We start from the raw sequence: 13184 nt of genomic DNA, 5'->3' as shown, positions 1-13184 counted from the left end.
CAATATGTGGGCACAACCAAGAAGACCATAAGTTCAAGGTCAGCTTGGTTTATGAGAGGCCCAGGTTAAACAAACAGAATTGTAGAAGTCAATATTTTATGTTCATAAGAAAAAATATTTACACTATTCTTTAATTTACTGATGACATCTAAACCTCTATTGTGTTAAGAACTCTAGACACAAACATCCTTCTTTGGGTGAGCAGAAAACATAAAAGCTAAAAAACATAAAAGCAATGTGCTGACTAGCAAGTACAGGAATATGGGCTCTAGTCTCCCATCCTCTCCCTCAGTCTTTCTGTCTCTTTGCTCTACATGCGTTTCAAAGTGGATAGAGCCAGCCAGGAGTGGTAGCGCACAGCTTTAGTCCCAGCACTGGGGAGGCAGAAACTGGTAGATCTGTGAGTTCCAGGACAGCTAGGGCTATAAGGAGAGAGACCCTGACTCAAAAACAAACAAACAGACAGACAGACAGACAGACAGACAGACAGAAAAAAGGATATAAGCCACTTGAAATCATGATTATTTTGGCTAGAGTGAAAAATCACACACTCAGATATCAAAACTTATATTTGAATTCTGACAAAATATAAAACTTCAATTTGTTTCTTTAGGAAAATGATTACAATAACATGTACCTTCTTAATAGAATTCTCATGAGGATAAAACAGTGAACACAGTTACACAAAAGATGTTAAAGGGGCTGGAGAGATGGCTCAGAGGTTAAGAGCTCTGGCTGCTCTTCCAGAGGTCCTGAGTTCAATTCCCAGCAGCTACATGGTGGCTTACAACCACCTATAGTGCGATCTGGTGCCCTCTTCTGGCATAAAGTCAGAGAGCACTCATATACATAAAAAAATACATCTTTAAAAAAAAATTCTCTAAAAAAATGTTTAAAATACCAAATAATATACATATATTAAGTAAAGTGTTGAAATTTAATGTAAACTGCACATTAGAGAACCTTATTTATGCAACTTTAGCACACAAGTTGCCACTGACAATTATGGAAGTAAAAGATAGCATAGCACCTGGCCTTTAATCCCAGCACTTGGGAGGCAGAGGCAGGTGGATCTCTGTGAGCTCCAGGACAGCCAGAACTGTTACACAGAGAAACACTGTTTAGGTGAGGGAAAAAAAACAGGAAAGCAAGAAAGTTAGATGAAAGAGATGGGAGATAGATGAGGACCGTTACTGCTGCAGCTGCTGTTTTAACATAAACTTCAGAACCATATGAATTTATTTCTAGTCAAAAGATTAAATTTATAAAATTTAAACTGTATAAGTATGGTAGCACATACCTGCAATTCTAGCTCTTGGCAAGTTGAGGCATTCTGGGTTAAAGTTAACTAACTCCAGGCCACATAATAAGACCACCATCACAAGACTTTAAATAAATTTATTAAGAGAAACTAAATGCAAGTCAGTAAGACTGGGTTGTCAAGTTAGTAGCTGATAAGGTTCGGATACTTTTCTCTTGATCTCTATTTTTGGTGCACATTAGTGTACAGTAATAAATAGTTCTCAACAGTTTAGGTTTTCTCAAGTGGTGGGTACAATGCCGATTAACACAGCATGTGTATGCTTGCTCCTTCGGAAAAAGCCCATGGGTAGGTAAATACTACACAAACCAACTGCAGTGTGTGGCCAGAGCTCACCCATAGCTGAAAGGCAGTGGGTATGCACACAGTGAAACCCTGAACCAGGCAAGGCTTTGGGCAGCAGGGGAGGCTGGAGTTCCATGCACTAGCTAGGATTTTAACTACCTGGCTAAACATAAGCATGCATAGGAACACAAAACTAAATCCATTTACAGTATTCATCTTTGATTCTCACACATCTATTCAAAACCCAGATTTGTCCCGTAAAGACCACTCAAAACACTATCTTGGTTTTCTATAGTCAGTGTTTTGATTACTAATCCAAACAGTTTACTGTTTCTCCATTTCATTCATTTATATTTGTCTTTATTTTCTACTGGTTAATAATCTCAATGTGAGTGTATCTTTCTTCAATGGCTCAAAAATTACAAAAATGGTTTCACATTTCCATACGGACTTGAATTAAACTTTAACCTGCAGTTCTACTCAACTGTCAGCATGAATGAGGTAATCTGTTTCTACTTTCAAGGCTAGGAAGGAGGCTCTGGAGTTAGTCTGATGAGTTATTAATAAATCTGAGTAAGTGGACACTGTGAAGCATTTATGTGCTAATTTTATTACTTTCTTCACTGTATTCATATCTTGTTTTGTGCCTCCTCACAATACATTCAAGATTTCTAGCACTTTCTACATTTCATTTTATTTTAATTTTCCAGCTTTTGTTTAATGCATTTAATTCCATTTGGCATATGAGTTCATAACTGCTAAGTGTCCATGTGGAGTATCTGCTATATTAGTGTAAAATGACATCTTTGATCAGTTTTATGCTTTTTTATTATAATGCTATTCAGATACTGAAGACCTGTCATCTGCTTTGGAAATTTACATTTTCCTAGTATATTTTTCATTATTTTTAAGCATTGACTATTTAATGCTAATTTCTTTTTTTCTTTCTGTTTTTCAAGACAGGATTCTCTTTGTAGCCCTAGCTGTCCTGGATCTCTCTCTGTAGACCAGGCTGACCTTGAACTCATAGAGATCAGCCTGCCTCTGCCTCTCAAGTGCTGGGATTAAAGGCATGTGCAACCATACTTGGCCAACTCTTGAAAAACAAACTTAAGAGTACAGATTACAAACATTTTTAGGTCTATAATACTGCCATAAGGCTACTATATTAGATAAGCATATTACAACACAGTATGTAATGTATGTTCATCTTACATGCATTCAATCTAGATAATTTTCTATAAGATAAATTTACAACTTAGATGTCTTAAAGTAATTTTCTATTTGAACAAACTTTCCCAGTGAACTGAAAAACACTTTCCATGTCTAAACTTATACTTTTACATCTAAAAGTATTTGCTTGAAAAGGGAGATCTACATTTCTGAATGATTATAATAAATCACAAGGCAGTAATTCAATAAAGAACGTGGTTTTTAAATCTTGACTATTATTATTATAACACAAAATAGTGCTATTGTAACTATTTTCCAACTTTAAAAACATATTTCTATCATTCCTGTAACATTGCGATATATATAATATAAATTATATATATAAATATATATAATATATATATAAATATATAATATATATAAATATATATTATATGGTTTTTCGAGACAGGGTTTCTCTGTATAGCTTTGCGCCTTTCCTGGAACTTACTCTGTAGCCCAGGCTGACCTCGAACTCAGAGATCCTCCTGGCTCTGCCTCCTGAGTGCTAGGATTAAAGATGTGAGTCACCACCGCCCCACCATAATATTTTATTTTTAAGGCATGGTCTCCTTTAAGACTCTGGCCTCTATCTTACTACCTCAATCCCCAAACAGCTGAGATTGTAACCTTTGTAACACCAGAGCCAATCATTATAACCTCTCAATTCCTTATGGGGGAGGGCTGGCCTCAATCATGCTGCAGTATCTGAAGATGACTTTGAACTCCTGATCCTCCTGTCTCTACCTTCAAGTGCTGGGATTACCCAAGTATATCATGGCTAGCCTTGTTGCCTCTATTTTAATATAGTTTATTATGCTGCACGTGATTTTCTTGCGCAAAATCAGTATTTGGATCTACATGAATCTAACTCAGGTGACCCAAAAACAGGAACACTATGGGACTTGAACGAGGCCATACTTCTCTTAACTCAGTTTTTCCATCTATGAAGAATCTCTAAAATTTGGAGTACTACCATGCTTCAGTTCCATGAAGTGTAACTTACTTTAAATGGTGTGACATGATCTATAAAATCTTTATGACAAGAGTGAAGCAGATCATTTCTAGCCATCATTATTTCCTTACCTGGATTGTAAGCGTTGAGCCCTATTCTCCAATTCAGATACATGAGCCAATCAGAGGATTCCACTCCCTAGCAAGAGCACTTGGTTCAAAGAGAGGTACATGCTTATTTAATCCATGGAAATCAGAGCCTGCACAGGGAACTTTTTTTACTCAAACTGTAGTTCTCTTCCCTTTGCAGTTAAAGTAGTTAAGAATTCAAGCCTGAAGCTACCGGGACCACAGCTGGGCATTACTTGAGGGATCCTTTCCAAAATATAGGCAAGAAAGAAAAGAGGAAGAGAAAAGAAAGGAAATTCCTGACATCTGCTGAGCACTGAGGTTCAGACTTGATCTTATAGGTTATATTAGTCAATAAACATCTCCTTCTGTTTAAGTTTACTTTAAGCTGGGTTTCTCTGACCGGAAACTGGAAAACTCACACATTTAAAGCAGCTATTTTTCTTTTTTTAGGTACAACTTAGTATAGCAGGGAGAATACAGGCTTCAAAATTAGGAAACAAGATTTTGAGTATGACAAAAGAGTATGACTTAGGACAGTTCGATCTTTGCAGATATACTTTAAATTAAGTAACTGCTTAAATCTTTCAAAGTATAAAATTGCACAACTTTATGAACCTATGGACAGAATGATAGGCTAAAATAGTATGCATAAGATGAGAACACTTTCCCCCATGACAACTGATGTCACAGCAAATTCAATAACACTAAGAATTTTATTTGTTTTGTTTAAAGACAGTAACCATAGCTTGTTTGATTTAAAATAAAGAATAAGCAAGAAAATTTATGATATGGGGGAATTTAATCAATGAAACAGAAAAAAACTGATAATAGGTTATAAAAGTTCACTCCTCAGAAAAAATAAAGAAATCCCTTGATATTAAAGTTAGCATTATTATTTTAGTAAACTTGACAAGCTGAGGTACTGAGTTCATCACACACACACACACACACACACACACACACACACACACACACACACACCCCTTTCTAATAACCAATTTGGAACCAAAGAAAGAGAAGATTGAAATCTTTTCAATCTTTTTCCTTCAAAGTTTAATGAAAGAAAATAAAAGTAAAGCTTGTTTTACTTGCCATTATTCGAGGGCAGCAGAGAGCAGTGACTAAGTAAAGTTATTAACTGTGTCTTTAATGCACAAGTTTGGGAAGTCACTCCAAAATTTGCACTCACCAGCATTCTTAAGAGGATTTTACTCTTTCTTCGTAGTCTACATAATATAAACTATGTACTGCAGTACTGAAACCTAAGTGCATTGGCAAACAGCAAAGAACAAATGGGAACCAACCCCAGAAGGTAACTTACTGCATAGGGGGAGGAGTACCCTCATGGCTTTGCATTTGGACAATTTGCCACACTTTTATAAAGTAAAATATCAACTATACAAGTAAATAATTTCCAGAGAAATGGAAATAACATACTTGTTTTGTTTTACTGAACAAAAGATGAGTCTTTGTTCCCCTGAGTAGTTATCTCATCCTTGGAATATTTTTCTTTATAGGAAGTATCAACTATTGGACTTCTCTGCAGTATTCAAACCCTAAAGTATTGTTTGGGCATTAAGAAGACAATGCTACATTTTGTGATCAGCTTATATATGCAATCTGCACCATGTCTATATGTCAAGACCTAGTCACAGTATTTTGAGAAGCTATGCAAAGTCCTAAATTGTTCACAATTTAAAAGGAGAAGAAAAAGGAGATTCTGGACCAAAACATAATTTTCTTCAGCTTCTTATGGTCCCTCCATAGTTAAAATTAAGAATATAAACAAAGTAATAAAAACAATTCTAATAAAACAAATTCTATACCAACTACAAACAGATTTTGAAAGTATTCACCTCCAGTCGTTACAGTTACCTAAGTGCAAATCCATAGGCTCAACCTAAATGACAAGAAGTGGGTAAATGTATGACTAAAGAGGGATTCTCAGCTAGCATACGAAATGTTAGGTATTATTAGGTCATTTTCAAGCAAAATTCCATTGTGTGTACTGCCACACGTTTCACAAATGAAATCACTCTGAGTAATCAATTATATTTATTATAAGGTACTCACTTCCCAGGAAGAATTTCTCAGTTGTAGTAAAACAGCTATACTGTACTCAGTTTTCTTGTGATGAACAAGTTAAAATGCAGCCATCATTTCACTACCACTCTGACCATTAGGCAAATGTGTGATGCCTTTTTAAGGTTTGTTTTACTATTTATTTTTTGTTAATAACGTGTTTTATTATGGCATTTCCACACACATAGGAATCATAGTACTTCCTACTGATTCATTTCCCTCTCCTAAAGAGCTCCTTCTGCTTTTATGTCATGCTTTATGCCTTACCCCTCCCCATCTTCCCTTGAGATCTCTTCCTCTCCCAAAGGTCTCCTTTCTAGTTTGACAGTATGCACAAACTCACCCCTCCAATCTAGGTTCTTCACATGAATGAAAACAAGTATTTCTGATTACATTTGTTTTGCTTAAAATAATGACTTCCAGTTCGTCCTCTTCCTATAGATGTCATGATTTCTTTCTCCTTACATTTAAAAGCTTTAAGAAAACTAATTGCAAAAATAGTAAGGAAATGCACAGCATTATATTTATAAGACATGCAATCTTGTCCTGTTCTCCTTATTAAACATCATTGTTTGCAAAGAAAGGCATAAGACTGAGAAGCCTTTCAAAAACCATCAGCATTATTGAACCTTTTAGGAGAACCCCGGAAGAGGTAACATCCTCAACAGCCTCAAAGTTCCGTCTGCAGTACAGAACTTGCAAACTTGGTATTATACAAACAAATTGAACAACATGGCAAGGGACTCGCTTGTACTCTAAATGCTATCATGACCTGTATTATGCTGATAACAACAGTTCACTTTTCTGGGCCTTTACAACATCTATAAAGAAGCATTCCTAAGGTAGGGGTATCATAAGGCTTTTTATCTCTATCTGGCTTTCTAAAGCAATTGCAGCTTAAAATACAAATACAACTATTTAGCAAACTCAGCAAGGTCATAAATTCTTTCTTGTTTTTAAACAAATGAAAGAATAAAGATAGGAAATGTGTATAATTTTTTTTAAAAAAAATCCATGTATAATTCATCCAAGACAGTGTCTAGGTATATTAATTATATATCAGCTAAGCACAGTAAATCCTACTGGTGTGATTGTAAGATGCTAAATTACTTAAGGAGTCTCCCTATAATTCAACAGCTGGACATCAGATGTACCATCCACATCTCTAACATTGTGGACGGCTCGGATTTCTATTTACATTAGTCTATCATCTTCACTTGGGGGAAATGGTAAGAGAATGGAGAATGTCTGCTGCCCAGAGCAGTTCTACTGAGGACAGGTATCCCATTTTACTAAATGACACTCTCACAAATTCTTCCCTAGCTGTCTTTCCACTCTGGCCCCACTCTGTAACATTCCCCCAAGACTTCTTGTCATTTCCACAAACACCCTCTCCTCCCCTATAGAAGAAAACAACTATTGTTACCAGATTATAATAAACAGTGTCTTTGCACTGGCAGATTAGCATGACTTCACTTTCTGACATGCGCCTCCTGCACCTAACCTGGATCCTGTACCTAACCTGGATTGGAAACAGAAAACTTACAGGAAAGTTCAAGTATCCTTGAATTTTACTCTTATCCTTTGGATAAGAAAGAAAAAAAGAAAGAAGCAAAAGTCACGTAGTTGAACATGATGAAAGCTCAGGTCACTATCTCAGAAATAGTTAAACAGGGGCTGAGGATATAGCTTAGTATTAGAGTGTGTGGCCATGGGTAAGGCCCCAGACTCAATCCTCACCATCAATGAAGAAGGGGAGTGGATCACTGCAGAAGAGGGTTAGACAGATTGTAAGAGCCAGAGGACCAGGGCCTTTGCTCAGAGACTGTGTGTCTTCTAGGAAAGTCAGAAGCTTAAAGTCTCATCAATGTAACTGCCCAAACACGAGCTGAGCAAGGAAAACAACAGGTGTTAGCATGGAAGAGGGCCAGTTCACCAGGCCTGCAACCTAGACAAAGATCTACCAGCAACTAAGGAATGCTGAGAGGAAGAGGAAGAGTCTTTCCCAGGGAAGAGCAACTGGCTATCCAATACCAATGGTCAGCACTGAAAACATAGATTGCCAGTAGTATTGATACACACACACATACACACACACCATACTCATGATAATAATTTATTATAGTCTCAAAAAATTGTATTGAAAAAAATAATATAAAAAACAGTTAAAGCCAGGCAGTGGTGGCACACGCCTGTAATCCCAGCACTTGGGAGGCAGAGGCAGGCGGATCTCTGTGAGTTCAAGGCCAGCCTGGTCTACAGAGTGAGTTCCAGGAAAGGTACAAAACTACACAGGGAAACCCTGTCTCGAGGAAAAAAAAAAAAAAGTTAAATAAATAAAAAATGGCTAAGAAAAAAACTGTTCTTGAAGAACCCTCCATACCTTGTAGGCACGCTTTACCTACAATACCTCTGCACTAATGAAGGTAGATCTGCCATGGCCACTCACCACTGCTGCACTGAGCAACAAGATCAATTAATCCTAAAAGGGCCTTGTCTACTTTTATGAAAATTCTCCTACTGGTAATTACAAGTTTTAAATCATGGCCTAGGCAAGATATGTCATGAAAAACCTACTTCTGTGAAAGACCCAAATTCATGAGAGCCAAGACTTTTAATCATTAGATTCTCAAGAGGCTTTGACAAGAAACAGGAACAGCTATGAAGCTCTTCACAGCACATGGGTCCACTGATATCCATAAGCCAGACAGCACTGTACAGTGGATACAACACCAACTCTGTCAAACTGTTTAACACTTCAACCTAAAACTAAAATGGATTGTAAATCCTTTCCTGCCACACAGCATCAATCATAATGATCGTGAAAGCAAAGAAACTAAGACAACATGAATTTATCTAGTCTCAGAGAGATTCTATCTGACACAGCCTACTTTAATTGGTAAAAATGTTTCATGTTCCCTATTTCTTTCATATGTGAAATAAGAGTTTCCAGCATTTATTTTCACCAAAACTAGGGCAAAAATGTAAAATGGAGTCAAATAATGGCAAACTTTCAACTAGGTTTTTAAAAGTCGCGTAAAAGCAACCCTCTCATAAACTTCACTACTGAGCATAACCAAACCACTTACACACTTGCCGCTCAAGTAATGGACACTGATTTTTAGGGGGGGGGGGGGTAGTGGGACATAGGTTGTTACAATTTCTTTATATTCTGTTTTTAAGTCTGAGTACAAAGAAAAGCTATCAACAAAATTTTATGATTATGTATATGCCCGTGCACATGTTAAATGTGAGAACATTTACAGTTTTCATCAGAGTTTAGAAAGAGGTGTAACACGCAGACTTGAGTCTCTCCACTGAACCTGGTATTCTGGCTTATGACTTTTTTTACTGTATCAAAGGTGTAATTTTGTAGAACTCACACTAGTAAACAGTCCTTTGATGTCCTTATACAAACTCAAAACAGCCACAAAAACAGGGTTTGAAAACGGGAGGTGAAAGAAGTGTAGGACCCAGGGCCATTGCAATCACAGAACTTATTAGCATCTTGGGTATCATCTGTACAAATAAAATGCTGATTGGCCAGTGGCCAGGCAGGAAGTTTAGGTGGGACAAGAGAGAAGAGAATTCTGGGAAGTAGAAGGCTGGGGAGAGACACCGCCAGCCGCCGCCATGAGAAGCAACATGTAAAGACACTGGTAAGCCACGAGCCATGTGGCAAAATATAGACTAACAGAAATGGGTTAATTTAAGATAGAAGAAGTAGATAACAAGAAGCCTGCCACAGCCATACAGTTTCTAAACAATGTAAGTCTCTGTGTGCTTTCTTGGTTGGGTCTGAGCGATTGTGGGACTGGCGGGTAAGAGAGATTTGTCCTGACTGGGCCAGGCAGGAAAACTCTAACTACAATCATCCCTCTATTTACGGCCCAAAGCTGAACGAGATAAAATTAGGGCTTAAAGGAAAATAAGAGAGAGAGAGAGTAGAGGAGGGGGAAGACAGAAGGAAGGTGGAAGGGAGGGAGGGAGGGAGGGAGGGAGGCAGAAGAACAAATTGAACACTAGAATCAATTTTCAAATTGTCTTACTCCCAAGAGCAGCCATGTACAACTCTTGGACATTGCAAAATATGTAAGTAAGTTTATGATCTTGTGATGGGCCACATTCACTGCTACCCTGAGCTTTTCAATTTATCTGGAGTGGTTTAGGCATTATCTTTGGAGAAGAAATGCACAAAAATTCCTTGTATTACACATTTTTCAATTTACTTTCTAAAGAAATGGGTACTCTGAAAAAAGAACTTGCTTTTGCTTTAAATTATACTACTGACTAAACATGTCACTCATTTTCAAGTCTTTAGTTTTCTGAATAACCAATGAATCAAACCTTTGATTAGTTAACTAGGTTAATAAATACTCATACCAGAAAATGTCTTTATTTACTATCAAATTGAATATCATGCTTTACTAGGTAATGGCATTCAGGTTATCAGCAAAATATATCTTGTTTTTATGTATGCCTCTGAAACATCAGGATTATTCTTTTAATTAATAAACCTTATAAAAATTTCCAGTACATTTAGTGGGGAAGTTTGCCAATATTATAAGAAAACAGCAACATGAGGAGAAAAATTAATGAACTCATAACCAATTTTGGAAATGTTGGCATATTTCAGTATCCTAACACTTCAGAGGCCAGCTAAAAACATATGGAGAGATCCTATCTCAACAAAACAAAATTTAAATTAGGTATTATTAGTTCATCTCTTAAATGGAGAGATGTACAACAAATTTCTATTAGACAAGAAAAATAAGAGCTGAACACCTAGACTGCACAGCGTAGCAGCAAGAGTCAACAGTAAATAGTACTGTATGCTTAGCAACTGCCAAGCAGATCTCAAATGTTCTCAGTACAGGGAAGGAAGGACAGCGATGCCAGGGGGTGAGGGATATACTAAGTGGATATGACTGTGATAACGACAAGGTAACATTTCTCAAAACATCACACATGCACTGTGAGGTAGATCAGACTTTTATTTTTTTAGTTACACCTCAATAAAGCAAGAGGGGGAAAGCCCATTTCCCAGTAAAGTCTTGGGTCCACAAAGATGAAAAGGGAAATAACAATGCAGCTTACCTTTTTGTCTCTGGTCCTTACTTCCCCATAGAAATCTAGGGCCTCTTGTGCCTTTAAAAATTTGCCCCGATGCAATAAATATGCACAAATCATTACACCAGTCCGTCCCTTTCCAGCTTTACAGTGAATTGCTGCAACATGATTGTCATCTTCACTTAGCCATTGGTCAAGATCTTCACAAAAGGGTTTGATGAGTTCTAGCTGTGGTGGGTTATGGTCTTCAAAAGGATACTGTGCAACTGTTGCAAAAAAGATAACCTCAGTGTAAGAAAAGACAGCTCCGAAATTTCTTATTGAAGAGTAGGTTAACTTTAAAAATGTTATATATAAACTTACTGCTGCTTAAAAGAAACCTAACTTTCAGGGAAATTTAATTTATTGCTTATTAACCTAGTTTTTTAATAAAAGTCTTTTATTAATTCTTAAATATATTCATTAGACAAGAAAACAAGTATTGTGCTCCTCATTCCACGAAGGAGGAGTCTGCTACATGAAGGGAACATGTCACAGCATATCAGTAGAGCTGAGTCCAATGGATGTCACAGAGGCCTCTTGTCAAGGAGTAACTTCTAACAGAGGGAGCAATAACAGACATTACTGCATTATCACAAAACGTGCTCTGAAGAAAGCACAGGTTAGTAATAGACTCAACTATAGAAAATACTGATTTTGTACCTCATAATAGTTATTAAGTGACATTATTATTATTATTATTGTTGTTGTTGTTGTTGTTTCTCAAGACAGGGTTTCTCTGTGTAACAGCCTTGGCTGTCCTGGAACTCACTCTATAGACCACACTGGCCTCAAACTGACAGAGATCCTCCTGTCTCTGCCTCTCAAGTATTGGAATTAAAAGTGTGAGCTACTACTGCCCACCTAAGTGTCTGATTTTTAAAATAGTCTCACAAATATTGTAATTATATATCAATGGCTTGAAAAGCATATATGTGTATATATATATATATACATATATATGTAAATATATATATATTTTAATTATACAAAGCATACAACTGTAGTAACGTTTATCAAATTAAGTTTCATTTGTTTTCACACGCATTAACATGTTTTTGTTCCCTACAGTCAGAGCCGAGCTTTGTGACGGTGTTATTGTCTAGAAACAAGGCTTCATTCAGCTCTACCCTTCTTCATTTTTATTTTACTAATATCTGTCTTGATGCTATACTCTATTGAGATCATTAATTCCTAACTACAACTCTAGGGATATAACTCAGTTTGCAAAGCACTTGCTTAACAGTACTAAGCCCTGAGTTCATCCTTGCTCCACATAAACACACAGCTGAGGATGAGGTGAACATCTGTAATCCCAACACTTGGGAGGTAAAAGCAGGAGGATCAGTGGATCAGAAGTTTGAAGGCACCTTCAGCTACACACTGGGCCACTGAGACACTGCCTTAAAATTTCAAAAATAAAATAACCCTGATGGATACTGTTGTTCTAGTTATCTGATATATTATCTAATATGCAAAAATTATGACAAATCCCAACCAAGCCATCATAAAATAGGCTAAGAACAGTCCATTTGATCCTCTCTGTGAAAGGAGAGCTCTCTGGTAAACAATGGCATGCAGTTACATAGGTGGCAGGCTAGCTTTCACTTAATCATCTGCCTAACTGTACTCCCAATCTCATCTCACAAGTGACACACAAGACCATCAAGAGAGTCTATTAAAATGTGCATTTAAAATGAAGCAAACTTCCTAATAAGCAGTAGCCTGTATCTATCCTACAAAGAAACATTCCTAGCAAATTGTCCTCACGTAGTTCTTCAGGCTTCGCAGTTCTCAGGTCATGGTTAGCATGCATGCTGGATGACAGGCATCAACCCATCGCTTACAGTACCCATCTCTGTTTGACTTCCAGTGCATGGCAGTCTCTGCAGGCTCTGGGACAGACGGCCCCAGCTGCCCTATCCTTTCCTCTTTTATGTCATTCTTCTATATAGAAAACTTAATGGTTCTGCTGTCTTCCTGTAATTGTTTACAATGGCACCGACTGCCCCAAAGAGTCAACAAGTCCCTCCTTATCCTAGTATAGTCTAGTGAGCTCCTCTGTTCTCCATCTACTCTAAAGTGATTT

The 13184-nt window shown here is 37.1% G+C and overlaps 1 protein-coding gene across 1 annotated transcript in view; it reads right to left on the bottom strand.

The window, feature by feature from the left end:
- Positions 1–13184, bottom strand: part of Pten (phosphatase and tensin homolog) — a 75223-nt gene that overhangs the window by 18310 nt on the left and 43729 nt on the right. The window contains exon 5 of the mRNA XM_036166635.1: positions 11084–11322. Within this exon, the coding sequence (XP_036022528.1) occupies positions 11084–11322 (239 nt within the window). The remainder of the gene's footprint in view (positions 1–11083; positions 11323–13184) is intronic.

Source organism: Onychomys torridus, chromosome 1 (assembly GCF_903995425.1).
Source record: "Onychomys torridus chromosome 1, mOncTor1.1, whole genome shotgun sequence".
In the NCBI taxonomy this organism is placed as follows: domain Eukaryota; kingdom Metazoa; phylum Chordata; class Mammalia; order Rodentia; family Cricetidae; genus Onychomys; species Onychomys torridus.
Note: the sequence above shows the minus strand (reverse complement) of the source record. Positions and strands in the feature narration are given on the sequence as shown.